Source organism: Lathamus discolor, chromosome 4 (assembly GCF_037157495.1).
Source record: "Lathamus discolor isolate bLatDis1 chromosome 4, bLatDis1.hap1, whole genome shotgun sequence".
NCBI classification, from domain to species: domain Eukaryota; kingdom Metazoa; phylum Chordata; class Aves; order Psittaciformes; family Psittacidae; genus Lathamus; species Lathamus discolor.
The window spans coordinates 105,792,627-105,808,659 of NC_088887.1; the positions used below are offsets into that span (position 1 = coordinate 105,792,627).

At 45.1% G+C, this 16,033-nt stretch overlaps 1 protein-coding gene across 9 annotated transcripts in view; it reads left to right on the forward strand.

Moving 5' to 3' along the window:
* Positions 1–275: 275 nt before the first annotated feature.
* Positions 276–16,033, forward strand: part of KATNAL1 (katanin catalytic subunit A1 like 1) — a 44,795-nt gene continuing 29,037 nt past the window's right edge. For 2 of the 9 annotated variants that reach the window (XR_010612441.1, XM_065678434.1), the window contains exons 1-4: positions 277–566; positions 4,938–5,117; positions 8,455–8,538; positions 9,557–9,732. Coding sequence is in view for 8 of the 9 variants with exons in the window: in XM_065678434.1 (XP_065534506.1) it covers positions 9,571–9,732 (162 nt within the window). In the remaining variant the exon portion in view is untranslated. Of the gene's footprint in view, positions 567–789; positions 807–840; positions 937–2,333; positions 2,357–4,937; positions 5,118–7,300; positions 7,402–8,454; positions 8,539–9,556; positions 9,733–16,033 lie in introns of those variants that run through there. The other 7 variants (XM_065678440.1, XM_065678442.1, XM_065678438.1 and 4 more) reach the window with 7 other exon arrangements.

Below are 16,033 nucleotides of genomic sequence, written 5' to 3' on the forward strand. Positions count from 1 at the left end.
ACCCGGTTACAGACGAAGCCGAGTACACAGAGCACGGGATCAGATGCACACCCAGCGCCCAGACCCGGTGCCGTTCTGCTTGGCACCGGCACCCTGCTCCCCCCTGAAGCGCCGCTTCAGCCGCCCGGCTGCCGCAGCGGGCAGGGATGGGGGCTCTCTGCGGGCCTCAGCCGGGGCGGCTCACACGCGGATCATCCGCGGGCGGCCAAAACGCTACCCCAGCGGGGCGCGGTGGGATGCTCCTTTGTTTCTGGCTCTCCGGGAAAGCCCCACCCTTACCCCCGCCAGAGCACGGCCGGGGACGCGGCAGCGGCCGGAGCGGGCCCAGCACCGCCTGCGGGCCCGGCGGCCTGCAGCAGGGGCGGGGTAGCGGTAGCGGGATGCCGTCCCCTCCCCGCGCCCCGCCGCCGCCATGGCAACCACCCGTCGCCGCCGCCTTCCCCGCCAGTCCTCGTCCCCTCTCTCCCCGGTGCCTCTTTCCCCCCTCCGCGGTCTGACAGAGCAGAAGCGCTGAGCCCCCTCCCCGCGCCGCTCCCGTCCGCGGACACGCACCCTGGCTCTCCCAGGTAACGGCAGGGCCCGGCTACAGAGCGGCCCCTCACGGCACTACCCGGGCGGGCGCAGCTCGGACCCCGGCCCAGCAGCCACCCTGCCATTCCGCCGCGCCAAGAGGGGCGGCGGCGGCAAGAATGGGGGGTAGCAGAAGGAGAGGCTGGCAGAGGGCAGCGGCCCCCTGCCGCGGAGCCTGCTGGGAAGTGTAGTCCGCACCCTCCTGCCGAGCTGGGGGCTGAGGGGCGAGGTGGCGGGTGAGAACTACAAACCCCAGCGTGCTGGGCCGGCGGGGCGGGGTGGGCAGATGGGTGCTGCGGTGTGCCCCCGCGGAGGAGGCTGTGGTGAGGAGGGGGTTCGTGCTGAGCGGGGGCGCTGGGCGCTGAGGTGACTCGTTTCTTAGGAGCCGCTGCTGAGGGGATGATGGTCCCGGGGGTCAAGGGTGCCCCCTCAGCGCTGCCGGGAAGGGCAGCGTGGAAAGGGTGCACGGTGCCTGGGGGAACGGGATGCGGAGAGACGGCCGGAGAGGGCGGTCTGTGCCGCCCAGGGAGCGGGGTGCGGCAGGCCGGGCTCGGAGACGCGGGCCGTGGGGAGGGGTGTGCCGGGGGATGGACGGCTGCAGAGGGAGAGGTGTGATGGTAGTGATGCCATAGCGTGTTTTTAGGAGGATGAGCGAATGCAGGGGTGGACGGGAGGAAGGTGGGCGGGTGGGCGCAGCCGGGAGGTGCGCTGAGGGGAGGGTACATTGAGTGGTTTGTGTCAGCAAGTGGGGACTGCTGAAGGTTGAGGAAAGAGTACGAGGGGCACGTAGAAACATGGGTGAATGGATGAAAGGGGAGAGATCTGCTGGAGGAGGAGTGGCAGAGCAGATGTGAGGGAAGGGCTGTGCAGAGGGCAGGGTAGGCTGGAGGCTGCGGGAGTGGATAGGGAGGAAGCAACGGCCAAAGAGAGCCAGGAGCTAGTGGCCCTGGAAAGTTTCCTCAACCAGTTCACTTTATAGTTGTCCTACCACGCTTCGGCTCTGTTGAGATTGATGTACTAGGTCATCTTTACATGGTGTGACACAGTCTTACTTCTTAAAATATTTCTGCTTTGTTTCTATTGTGCCCACATTTCTGCCATGATGACAGTGTTTGCATTTGTCTCTTCCCTTTCCATTTACTCTGATGACAGTTCTAGTGTTATCCTTTATCTTGTATTCTCCAACAGGCATGAGGGGGAATAAAATCACAGTTCCTTTCCCATATCATATATAAAATACACGTTTGTGACTGGTTTATTAAAGGGAGTTATTTGTCATTCCTGAAAATCCGTATCTTAAAACCATCAGTGCATTAATACTCCCTTGCATATGAATACTGAATGGCTATTCCTAATACAGTTTCAGATGTCACAGAGTTGGATTTCTTTGCAGTGGATGTTGATTTTTATTGCACTTGAATGTTTCTAACCCCATGTCAGATACATACTAGGGCAGGCTTAGGCTTCTTGTAGCTCTGGTCCTTGCCAGACTGTGGAAGTGAATGTCTCTGCTGCAGCATGCTTCCAGGGTGCTTTGGTCTTGGAGACAAGGGGTTTTGAGCAGGTAACAGAGGAGTGAATCCTGTCCTGAGCTAATCACAATCTCAAGACAGAAAAGTAAACGGAAGCCAAGGAAGCAGTAGTAGTCTTTTTCTGATTTTCTGTGTAAATAATTGCAAAAAAAAAAAAACCCCAAAACAACCAAAACCCAACAGCACTGATTCTTCTGAGGATGAGCTGAGAAATGTGAAGACTTGATGTCTGTAGCACTAACAGCAATATACATGTAAGCATATATTTTAAACAATATATACTTTAGAACAATTTTTAAAAGCAAAATTCTAATTTAAAAATACGCATTCATAGCCCTAAAGTGCCAGTTCCTTGGAATTCAGAGGGGAATTCAGAAGATGGAAAAGTATTCAGGCCTAAATTCTGACCTTATGAGTCAGGGTTATAAACACATGTGTGAGTCCATTAAACCTGCAATTATTCATGGAAAGTTTATCTGGGTTGCAGATTGTCTGCTCTAGGAATGTAGCAGCACCAGAACTGAATCTCTGTGGAGCTGCCTATGGTCTGGCAGGGCTCATGAGCTGCAACGCTATGGGAACGTGGATATGCTGTATCCAGGGCCAGGTGCAGAAGCAGTTTAACTGCCTTTCTTGGCACAGAGCCCGACCTAGTAAACACTTTGAACCCAAGCTGGCTCTGCACAGACCTATCTTGTGAGTCTTTGGTGGCATGTTTGCTCTACTAGAAGTGCTTACACACGTGATGTGCAGAGAAGCAAGTGGCTCCACAAAGTGGCCAGAGGGATTATTGATTTGTGCTGAGTTCCACTTTGTTGAGCTCTGTATGCGTCCTGCAGAATCCTTCAGCTGTCAGAGTCCTGCATCCTGTCAGATGAGGAGGGGTTGGTCACCTCAGGGCTGGTGCCACCTGAATGCTGGCTTGTGTTTGGGATGGTACTAATGCCAGGAGTCCTGAGAATGTACTGGAGAGAAGAGAGATGTGTGGAGCCAGCCTGGGTCCAGGAGGGGTAAGATGGAGAAGGAGCTAGCAAGCCTCTTGCTGCCTGAACCATTGTGTGCATCCAGTTGCACTGCCTAGAGTGCCCCACAGTGTTAGCGTTAGCTGTATTAGTTTCTGTTACCCAGCCTAGCTGATGGACACCTCATTACCCTGAATAATGGGTGATGTGACCATATGGATATGCCTGAAGTTGGTACACAAGGTGCTCCGGAGAAAGATGCATTTTGCAGTCTTAGGAATAGCACAACCATCTCTGAGTCTCCTTTTTCTAGTTCTTCAGAAAATTGTAGTTCAAAGGCTTTGCAAATGGCGGTTTCATTCTCCAGGGTGCTTTCTGTTTGATGCAATAGTACATTATCTCTAATTAAAATACTGACCAACTGTTTAGTAGTTTCTCATGTATTTGTGTTTATTTGTAACTTGCGGTGAATGTCTTTAGTTCATTTGAAGATTCTTTTCACTTGCATTTAAAATAACATTCAACTCTCTGCTTCAGGTTAGCTCTCAGAAGATTTCACACAAAAATAGTTTGTGGCTTGTGTGCATGTTTATTCCCCTTCCCACTTCCACACACATTTCCCCATTAACTCCATGTCTGCTATTTCAAAACAGTTTCAGTGCGAAGAAGCCAAAAAGCAGTTAAAAGTGAGCAGTTAACTGAACTGAAAGATCCCTCAGTGCTGGGTTTCCTGGACCACAGTGTGTGTGTATGTTTTATCTGGGGTGTGTGCTGCTTTGAAGTAACATGTTGAGCAGGGACTGAACACTCCAGTTACATACTTGCTGCAAACCCCAGTGCTGCTCCTGTGGCTGTAGCCATTCTGATGCACACAGCAGAAGGAAAAAAAGAAAAGAGCGCTTGTCTTTGATTCAAGAAGCCATTCAAATGTAGTTCAAATCTGCTGGAACTGAGCCACGTTATTTATATAAATATATATATAAAAATTTGACAGGAGTTATGATCCTGTGAGGTAATGATTGTTAGCTTCCACACCAGTCCATGGGACCACAGCTGCAAGTTAAAACAAAGCCAAGTTAACCAGGAAAGATAGATTCGGCTGTGGAACTTGGCAGGCAGTTTGTTTGTTTGTATTTTATCTGACAGTGATCAGTTAAAATGTTGTTTTTGTCACGCGAATGTAATGTCTGATAATTGCCTGCAGCATCAGTGATTGCTTCTGAGCAAGGACAGTTAATTATCAGGAATGAAGACCAGTTGTTCTGCACCCAAATCCAAAATTGAACGAATAATCTTTCTAATGAAGCAGGCAAGGCTTTTTTTTTCTTTTTTTTTTTTTTTTTAAATAATTGTGGTTTTGAATAACTTATTCTTAAAAATCAAACAAAATAGATCAAGCGTGTGAAATAGTCCATATTTCAGTCAGAAATAGACTTCTGTAGGCTCCTAGTAGGAATCACAAATCATGCAGGGAAAAAATTTTTTTTTTCTTCATCTGATAATGTTCCAGTTGGTGTTTGCAGTTCCAGGTAAAGTATTGTCATACCATTATATGTCTCCATTTTAGTGAGTTTCAACTTTGAAGAGACAATGGGGAAATAGGATTGATGTGCTATTTTAAGTGAAAATGTAATTGAGGGAGAGGAAGCTGTTCGGAACTTGTCGTAGCTGGCTTACAAAACCAACATGGCCTTAAACTGAGGTAACTCGGCACTGGATTTCAGAAGATGGTGCCTAACAGTGTGGCTCTGTCTTGTGACGTTAGTTGAGTCTCTTACACTGCCTTTCAGGATGCCTGACATCGTGCTGCGTGGCTGATGTACAGAAAATGAGAAACAGAATTAGTAACCAGTCTTCATCTGTGTATGTCCAGGCCTTTCCAGATGTTCAGCTGTCCAGTCAGCAGTGCTGCACAGCTGCTATGACGTGAGACCATATGCCCAGCAGTCTCTGGGAGCTGTGGAGCCCAGCTGAGACCACATTCCCAGCAATCTCTTTGGTCTGCCTTGGTAAAATTTTGGTCAGAGAAAGGCACACATCCAGAAAAAACCAGGTATGTTATAGCCCTACAATGAGGGGTTAACAACTAATTTCGAGAAAAGACTGATTCTGAAAAAGGCTATTGGAGCAGTGAGAGCAAAGCAAAAATGAGTAACTGCTTATTTAATGAGCATCATCCATCCAGTCCATGAGTTGGGTGCCTGTGGAGAAAATGGGATGCAGTTGTGTAACTGATTGTGTCAAAACACATAGGCATAAAGGAGGCATGTAAAGATAGTAGAGATGCCTTTCGTTTTGGCACTTGCAGAGCTGAATGTTCAATGTGAAGCAATAGCAAAGCCCCTGCTACAGACCCCAGCTACAGGGGTGAGCATTTGTTGCCTCTGCTAGCACTGTGGTGTGAGGTTAAGCGGGAGATGGACTGAAGGGGGCAGTTGTCCTGTATTCCCTCTAGTATTGCACACAAGTTTGGGATAGTGTGCTACACAAGGTGTCCTCCTTTGCCCACCGTTCACACAGTCACTGTATCAGCTTATGGATCTGCTTATGTTTGTGTGTGTATGATGCTTGAATGTTAAAATAGAGACTGTCTTTTGGATCTTGCTCAGCTGTGTGTTGCTTTAGTTCTGGGAGAAAAATACTTTTCTGACCCCAGATAGGGATCAGCTCAGCTTATGCTCCAAAGAATAGAGATTAATATCCCCTGTGACCTTTTAGCCTAGCTGCTGCAGGGTTTTAACAAGTGGGCTTAAGACACTATGTGTGGCAGCTATGCTGACATGAATGTCTGTAATGTCTCTTCTTGTCAATGATCCGTGAACTAAAGAATCTCCAAGGATATCTTGATGTGCTGTGGAGCTGTTATGGTCTAGTGCAGGAAAGAACCCCGCAATGATAGAATGAAAAGCTGGTGTCACAAATAATGTGTAAGGTATTCTAAATGTACCTGATAACAGTTGTCCCAGGATGTGTATTTACTTAAAAGCTGTGGCTGTGATATGATAGGAAAAACAAATATTTAAACAAAACTCCCAACAACTAAAGAACAAACAGCAAAAGCACTGTGTATGACTTCTGTATTTCTGGTTCCTTAGACTTTTGCAATGTTGTAAGAACTCTATAACATAATGTTGAACAGATAATAAAAAAATAAGTACATAATGTGAAAAAGCCTCCACTTACTGCAAGCTACCTTTTCCTCCCCACCCCCAGTGCTGAAGAGTGTGTTGTCCAGAAAACAATACAGGAAGGAATTCCTTCCTAAAAATAATCTTTCCTTAATTTTGGATATACTTGTTTTGACTTGCATTGGCTGTTCTGAACTAACGTTACCATCGCTTGTGTGTGTAAGAGGTTTGTAGTTTGTTTAAACAGTTTTTAGCCATTAGTTTCAAACAGCCAGTCTTTTTGCAGTAGGACCTCAAAGAGCTGCCTGGGGGTCAAGGTCAGGGGGAGCACTGATTTAGGACTGAGGTTTACAGCTGCTGTTTCAAGTGTGTCTCAGGTATATGGGTGATGTTATATTCATCCTCTCCAGCTATATTACCTGTTTTGGTGTCTAGGGTAGGTGATAAGTAAAAATTGAAGTGCCTGAATCTAAGAGAAAGATCCAGAAGCTTTTGTCAGCCTTGCTCTGGAGGCGCCAACTGTTCAGTAGGTTCATACATGTACATGCAGGAACCTCCCTCTATGCTCCAAGTTTCAGTGCCTGTTGGTGTTTAGGAGCTCTCCAGTGTGATGCGCTGGGCATCAAGCACTTGCTTAAGCTTCACTGTCACCAGCATGAGGCCAGAAGCCCCCAGGCTCTTGGTTGCTGGAGGACAGGGGAGATTCTCATTTGGTTCCCCCTAGCAGTTTTAAGACCATGTAAATTTTTCTACCTCCAGCTTCCCAGCTTCCTGAGCTAACCACTCTTCTGAAGTGAGTATGTGCTTGTGTGGATGCTATGCCCCACTTTCTGCCCACAGATTGGGCTGGAGACGGAAGGTTGTGTCCTCTGGTGAGCAGGGCACTCTCACCTGGTGAGAGGAGGGGAGCTAGTTATGAGTATCAGCCCTCTTACCGCAAAGGGGAGTTAAACACACGCCTGCAGGGTGTGAACTAGCTGTAATGAAGAGATACAAGAGATTGCTAAAGTACGTACATGTTTAATGGATTTCTGGGAATTGAATGCAGCGTTTCCTTAGAAATGTTTTATTTACTCTCTTGTTTTTTGCTACATGCGGGGAAAACCAGCAGAGATTTGAGAACCATTTTCCTTATGGGGACAAGCCAGTTGTGCAGCACTGATCCTAACCTGGATGTGTTTGAAGATGGGGCCATGGATTCTGCCCTAGGTGGTACTTTGTTCATTTATGAGTTGACTTATCAGATCTGAATGGATTGTAACCTATATTCAGTTCCTATCTTTTTATCCATTTCCAGTGCAATGCAAGTGACAGCACTTTTTCCTATCAGTTATCATCTGCATTTTAAAATTAAATGGTCTTACTTGCCACAAAGCTAGAGGTCTCCAGTGATGTATCCTGCCTTTCCTCAGCACCAAGAGAAAACAATAGAGTCATCCCCCTTTCTACTGGCATTCTGCTCCTGCCCAGAAGTTTGTAGTAGATGTCAGGACGATCTGCAAGCTGAAATGTTTGTGTCACAGCATGAGGACAAGTAAGCCTCAATATGTCTTGCTGTGCTCAGTAGCGTATGAGCCGTGGGCAGCAGTGTGTTCTTGCCATCAAAATACTCAGCCGCATGGAAGCCGTGTGGCCAGTAGGTACAAGTGAGGGCTTAGTTACAAGGAGCAGGAGTGAAGAGGTGCTGGAGCAGACCTGGTATGCAGCTGCAGGCAACAGTAAGGACCATCAGTTTTGGCACTGTTGGGAGGTAGAGCGTGTGTTGCGATAGGCAGTGTTCAGGACAGGCAGAATGAAGGTCATGTGGATGTTGGTTTAACTTCTTGTCAGAGGTCTGAATTTTGCTAAGCATGAGGGAATACAAAGGTATAAGATACATCCTCCTTAATGCTGTCTTGATCTTGTCTTGTCTGTTCTATAAAAACTACTAACGTTTTTATAATCTGCTAGGATGTAAAAGGTTGTTTCTCCCTGTTCTGGCTTCTCTCTGATATCACCTGCTCCTACTGCACACCCCCCCCGCCCCCCCATATCACAGGTTGTCTTCAGCTGTGCAGCCTGAACTATGTGCTGCACCGGGCTCCATACGCTGCTGTCTTCCCATCTGGCTATACCCCTCCTTCCCTGTTTCTTCTCAAATGCTTTGGTCTTGCCAAAGCCTTGGTGCAGCTAGTGGACCACCCTCCACCTTCTCCCCCTTGTTCAGTGCAACTCTCTGCATTGTGTAGCTATGAATGATAATTTTGTATTTTTGATTTCCAGAGGTTTATATCTGGGTGAATGTCAGGGACTCCACACATCCTGAATCAGACGACAAGAGAAAGGAACTGATGCTCTTTTTGTGTGGTAAGGACCTAGACTTTGGGTCATGCGGGATTCAGATAAAAGAGCAGGTACTGCTTCCATCTTTAATCTTAAATACAAGCCTAGTGAGGTTGGACAGGGCCTTGAGTGACATGGTCTAATGTGAGGTGTCCCTGTCCATGGCAGGGGGGTCCAACTCAAACCATTCTGTGATTGTAACATAGCTTACTTTTCAGTATGTGGTTTAAAATTGCTTTCTTGAATGGTTACTGGAAAAAGTACAGGTTTGCCTTAAAGTCATGCTGTGATTTACTACTTGTATAAAAATGTTAGTAAAATCCGTAAATCTTAAATTGTTCTGGGGACAAGGGGAAGGTTGTACTTTGGGAATCACTGTTTTAAAGAATCTTAAATTTGGGTTGCTAACTCTGCCATAAATCCCAAAGTGACATGTTAAATCTAATGAAAAAACTCAAGTCAGCATGTGGATGCTGGAGTACTTTGAAGGAATATTTAAACAGAATGAGGCTCTCAACTTTGTCTATAGTAAAGCAGTCACTCAACCATGTCATAATCTCATTAGGATGAGGGCTCTTGAAAGTGCTAAGTGCAGATTTCCCTGATGCTGGTTGGCACATTTAGGCATGTATGTAATACAACAGTATAAATAGCAATTTAATGCCTTGTGTGATTTGTGATTCATGGGTTGATGGCTGCTAATATATTGTGGTGATCTACAAATTCAAGTTTGGCTTGTTTGGTTCAGTGTGGACAGGGCATTTAATTTTCTTGCGCTAATTTAACAGGACTGGGGCCAAAGGCTTGCAAAGAAGTTGTGTTTTTTATCACTACAAAAGAGTTATGATTCATGGTCTGAAACCTTAGGCTAGTAACGAGATACTGCAGAGCTAAATGTTTGAAAAAGAGGGGGACTGGGTGGGAACGGGGGTGGAAAGACACAATTCAGGTATAAGAGAAAAACAAAACTAAAGTGTCACAGTCTGAGTTACTCTACGGCATGCACAGTTCTTTTTTTTCTGATTATTATGTTCTCTTTTAGATTTCTGACTGAAGATGAATTTAGCAGAGATTTGTGATAATGCCAAAAAAGGAAGAGAATATGCACTCCTTGGGAATTATGACTCTTCTATGGTATATTACCAGGGTGTCATCCAGCAAATCCAGAGGCATTGCCAGTCGATCAGGGATCCAGCAATTAAGGGCAAATGGCAGCAGGTAGGGTGAGATAAGGTTGCCTTTATTCTGTCACTTGATATTTAAAAAACAATGCTATGCTTCCCAAACCTTTTAAGATATAGAGGACGTATCTTTCAGTTAAGTTTGAAACATTTCTTTTACAATATTTTGTTGATATTTATGGGAAAATAATTTTTGTGGTGTGTTCAAAAGGAATTATTTAGTTCTGCTTGAATCTGGTTTTTGGTTGTTTTCTCTCAGGATGTCTGTCTGATCTCTAGTCTGTGTGTGATTGCATACTTTGGAAAGACTGTTTTGTTGAGGTCTTCCTTTTGCTGTTATATCTTTTGACCACCCGATGTCCAGTAAACTTAAGACATGAATGAATGGGTTAGCACACAAAAATGGCCGTCTGAGTAGCAGTTAACTTTAACACTACAATGTGCAAATTTGGATCAGGTTTCTAAAACTCCAAGTAATACTCTTCGCCTGAGTCTTGCACACATGCATCTCCGTGCTAAGCAGAATACTGTTGAAGCCAAGGAAGTAATCTGTAGCTGAAATGCAAGAACCCTCATTTAACACTATCAGTATTTAAATTTTCCTCACGTTTTGTGGTCCCATTTTTCATTGCACAAAATGTGTTCCATAAAAAAAAAAAAGAGGATAAACATATAAAAGTGTATTCCAGAATAAAGAATTCATGTTGCATAAATATAATGTTTTGAAAGAACACAGCTCCTATAAAAAGTAATTTTGCAGTAAGTAGCTAAAGAGATGATTTCAAGAAGAGTTTTTCTAAATACCATGTTTAAACAATGTCACTTAGAAGTATATTTTTCCTTTTCATTGCAGGAAGTGCTTTGGTTATGGTTTTGTGTTTGAAATATCTGACACTAACATCAAGTATTTGTGTACTGATAGCTCCAACACTGTTAGCAATAATTTTGTAATGACAGTGCTATTCATAGGTTTATCACAAAACTGTAGAGGTCTGTCTACTTATTAAGAGCTCATCTGCAAAGCGTGTGCGTGTACAAACAGCAGTGATATTGCCTAGCTTTCCTGTACTGTAATAAGCTGAATGTTGTGTAGGAGATACTTGCATTCAAGTATTTGTATTTTAGCAGTTCCCCCTGCCAGAGCATCCTGATTCCAGTGTTCATGCCCCATGTGTGTCCTTAGTTCCTGAAAAACTTGTAGCTGACATGAAGGTAGAGCATGAGGCTTTCCTTGTTCTGCAGTTGCATCACTGCATTGTCTTCACTTACAGCATTTAGTGTTTCCTCTGATTACATAGATTCTTCCATTAAACTTTTAACAGCTCTTACCTTGTGAAGGTTGTGTGTTGTTTGAACAGTTTCAGAGAAGCCTGTGCAACATGGGATAAGTGTTGTACATTGAAGACAAGCCTCAAGTGAAAAAGGACCAGTAACACAGTTTCTAGCATTCTTCCTTGGACAAGGCAGCTGGCTCCTTAGCAGAGGACCTGAAGTTGGTGCCTTCTCAGAAATTATCCCTTTTAGGTGAAAACAGAATGGTCCCTGACTGTGTCCCATAAATACTTTGAAGAACTGTCCCCAGAAAGGTCAGCAGCAGGTGCAGCAGCTCTCATGTTAATTTTGAAACTTCCCAACACAGTGGTGACAGATGAGCTCTGTCACAGTAGTTCTTTGCTGTTAGTGGTGCCAGTTTTGGCTCAGGGACAAACACCAAAAAGTAAGCAGGATGGTATAAAAAACAGAAGGGCTTCTTCCCCAGGCTGTTTGTGTTCTCATTCATTTATAGAACTAGCTATAGCAGTGGGAACAAAATGATACCGCCCTGAGAGCAAACCATGCAGCCCTGGAATCATTAGCCTTTCCATACCTGCACATGAATAGATTAGTGAGACCTGTAGAAGTAGTTCTGCTTTCTTACCCGCTCTTGATAAATCATTGTGCTTTCTCACTCCTTGAGACAGACTAAGAGGGAGTCTGATGATCTGGATGTTAGCACTGTTTTCCAGCTCCAACAGTGGCTGCATCCAAACTGTCAGTCACATTCAGTAGCTGTCTGACAGACAGCCTGTTCTGAAAAGAATTAAACCAAAAGTTGGATCACAAGAAACACTTGTTCATAATATTATAATAGTATTTAGATTTTTTTTTCTTTTTAGATCATTCTCATGAAAGAGTTATGCCATACACGTAAGTTTAGCAAAATTCAGGTTTTACCCTCTTGGTACCAGTAATGTGCAGAGCAACATTCACACACCTATATGCTTCTTGCAAGTGATACAAGAAGCAAAACAATCCTTAGGTCATAGTAAAGGGGGTGAAAGCGGTTGATTTCTACATGAAATTCTGTCTCCTCTGGTGTATGGAGCTAGTCTGTTCTTTAGGTTCTTAGATTTCTTCATCCTCTGAGGAATCTGATGGAGATAATGTTACTGGTATCTTCTGGAGGTGGAGTTTAGCAGTCTCTAGCAGACACTGGGTAGGTAGAGCTTTTATTGTTGGGAACAATCCACAGTGTGAATGTCCACATTGATAAGTGCTTGAAGGAGAAGATTGTTACTTAATGCATTTATTCTCTGAGATGTACTGTCTGCATACACTTTCATACTCTTGAACCTTCTGAAAGATTCCTGGGACATTGATGCTGAGGGGATCTGGCAGTATGAAGGAGGTCCTTCCTTTCTGTATGTTTGTGTGCAGTGCACGAACAGGGTGTTTGTCCTACTGGTACTTCTGAGGTAGCGAACTCAGTTTCAGGTGTTTGTATATATGTCCCCTCAAAAATAGGAATGTTCGTATGAGTAACATCTCATTGTTTTACAAAGGCATGTAGTGATAGGACAATGGGGAATGGCTTTAAACTGAAAGAAGGTAGATTTAGATTAGACATTATGAAGAAATTCTTTAGTGTGAGGGTGGTGAGGCACTGGCAGATGTTGCCCAGAGAAACTGTGGATGCCCTGTTGTCGTGTTTTAAACCCAGCCACAAGGCTCGTCCACTCACTTCCCCCCCTTCTTTCCCTACCTCTACTCCTGGAGGGACGGAGAGGAGAATCAAAAAGAATGCAACTCCCACGGGTTGAGATAAGCACAGTTTAGTAACTAAGGTATAACACAAATCACTACTGCTACCACCAATAATAATAATGATACAGGAAATAACAAGAGGAAAGAATACAACACCTCAACACCAGCCGACCGGTAACTTGCCCCACCCCACCCAACCAAGCACTGACCAATACCTCATCCAACCCTGCAGTCTCTAGCCCTTCTGGGTAACTCTCAGTTCCATCCTGGGCATGCCATGCTGTGGTATGGAATACCTCTTTGGTCAGTTTGGGTCAGGTGTCCTGTCTCTGCTTCCTCCTGGCTTTCCCTCCTCCCTGGCAGAGCATGAGGCTCACAAAGTCCTTGGTCAGACTAAAACATTTGTGTTATCAGCTCTGTTCCCAGGCCGAAAGTCAAAACACAGTGCTGCACCAGCTACCAAGAAGGAGAAAAATGATGGCTACTGCTGAACCCAGGACATCTGTCCATGGCAGTGTTCAAGGCCAGGTTGGGTGGGGCCTTGAGCAACCTGGTCTAGTGCAAGGTGTCCCTGCCCATGGCAGGAGCAGGAGCTAGGTGGTCTTTAAGGTCCCTTCCAACCCAAACCAGCCTACAGTTCTAAGATCGCAAAGAATAGTTACAGCCATGGCTCTGGGGCTGACCAATTCATACCTGCTACATGAATCATTGTTCTCCCTATCTGGTCACTTCTCTACAGTGACTGCTCCATCCTGAACAGGTACCTCATGCTGGGTAGATCTGTTCTTTTGCCTTATGTACTACCAAGGATTTTCCCAGCAGTTTATTGAGCTGTGTAGAGCAGAGGTGAAACAGAAGTAGTTGGGATTTTTGGTCAGACTTCCAAACACTCTTCATCTACCTCTCTCTGCTTGGGTGTCATTGTGTACAAATTCTTTCAGGTTGTTCTGGACAGAATAATGTTCTGTACAAGTATTTGGTGCCTTGTATTTCATGTTGCACAGTCAGACAGCTTCAGCTTTGCAACTGAGCACCCTGATTTCAAGGGTTTCTTGTGCTTTGTGCTGACAGGAGGAGGAATGTGAACATGTGTCATCTCCCCTGCGAACAACTGACTTGACTCAGTTCCACTTGATTCAGTACTGCTTCTGGAACTTCAAAATCGACGCTGATGGGGGACAGGGATTGTGCTATTAGTCTGGTACAACCTGTAGAGCTTCAAAAGGGCAAAAGATGCATCCTGGCGGGTTCAACCAAAGCAGCAGCGTGACAGCATAAGAATTTGTCTGACTGGAAAATTCATTGTCATTGATTGTCCATCACTTGCTTGGCTCAGGGATGTCAAGGATGACCTGCCCTTGAGACCCTTACTTGTTTTGCATCCGGGGGTTCCCAGCTTGCTCTTGGGTGGCTGAGTGTAGCTCCATTCTTAGCCTCACTCCTAGGCCTGTGAGCTCATTTGAAAAAGTTACTTCTTTGTTGAGGTTTGGCTGACATGTAGGCCTATTCATCCATGTAAATGCAGGCTGGAACTGGAAAGATTCAAAATCAGAAGCAACTCATCTCTTTTTCTGCTTAACAACAGTAAGAGGTAGGTTTACCACTACTGTGAGCTTTCGTTGTGTTGACATTCCCCCTGTTTATTCTGAGAGAGTCTCTTGGCTGGTGCAGTTTTTTACTAGACAGCTGGCTTGTAGGAAAGAGCTGCTTCAGTGACAGTTCAGCAGCTGCAGAATGACAGCAGAGCATGCCCCCAGGAGATAGTATTGGCTTACAACAAGGCCAGTGCCTGTCGAGCAAAACCTGCTGCATGTTATAGATGTGTGTTCTGTGTTGTACTGTGTGTGAGAACACAGGAGCTGGGGCAAGAGTTCAATGATTCTTAGGGTTCTGGGAGCTGCCAGCAAGGCACCTTTCTGAGCATGGTCACTGGAGCAGGAGATTTGATGCACTGTGCTCTTGCTTAAAAAGTAAAGCATGATTTTTACTTTTGTTTTAATTGTAAACCTATTTCAGTCAGTCTTAGCTTCTGTTGCTTTTGCATCATGCCTATTTTATTAACATTCCATAGGTTACTTCATGAGTAATTAAAGAATGTACTGCAGGTAATTCATGAACAACTGTGATTCCAGGAGATGTACTTCGATTCCATGGGATCAGGCTGGGTTACAGGGAATGGGAATGGTTTGGGGAATGGTTTAGGGAATTGTTATTTTCACTTTTTAAAAAAGGAGCTTGTTGCATAACTAGCACTAATTAGAGGCAGTAATTTCAGGTTTGGTAAACACTTTTATAGAAACTTGGTTGTTTTTGTTCCAGCATGATATAATTAAAAAAACCCCTCAGCACACGTTGTATTTACCAAGGTACAAATACCCATGCTTATTGCTGTGGGAAGTTATGTAGAAGTACAAGCTCTGGCATAGCAAAGAAAAGCTTGTGATGTCAAAGCTACTACAGTTGCCAGATTGTGAAATACAGAGGAACTCCCTGAAATGGGTTTTGGAACTACCACTAAGAAAGAACATACTCAGCTCTTGGTCACTGTGTTTTATATCCATATGGTAATGCATTTTCTGCTTAATTATTGTAAATCCTTAGGACTGGAACGTCAAAACGAAGTTGTGGGGCCACCACCTGGGCTGAAAGCCTTTTTATCAGGCTTTCCAATACCACCCAATGCCCGTGATGCTGCTTCTGTGGAGCAGGTGCTGCAACTGGTAGGGGTGGCTTGTGTATCAGAGTGTGGCTTTGGGAGCAGGCAATTTCAGACAATAGCTGAATCCAGTTAACACCCAGAGAGGCCAAACTCTTCCCCACCTAGTCTTCTGTCCAGCTGCACCAGCTTCTCTCCCTTCTCTGCACCTTGATGTTCTTTTTCTTCGGATTCAGCTGATCACAGGGTAGTGAGGAAGTACAGCTTTCTAATTCAGTCCTGTATTTTCTTTTTACACTTCTAGTCTAATTTTCTGCCATTTTGCTAAGCTGGATTACTGTACTGTGATGCCAGAATTACATCCGGAAGAGCAGTGGAAGAATGTGGTTAGGTAGAAGAAGTGGTGAGGAGTGGGACCTTCCTAGTTGGCGTGGTAAGCTGTTAGCTCAGCTATCTCCTGAAACGGCTTCAACATGGATAACATAAAGCTTTCTTCAGACTCTCTACAACCTGAGCTGGAGCCCCCTGAGAAGGGAAGGGTGTGATGGGGGGTAAAGAGATTTGGTGAGTCCAGACCAGTGATTTACTGTTTGCAGCCTTCTGAGGTTGCCTTGGAGTAGCACTGATCACTCAAAGATGCTGCTCAGTCACCTCTGTA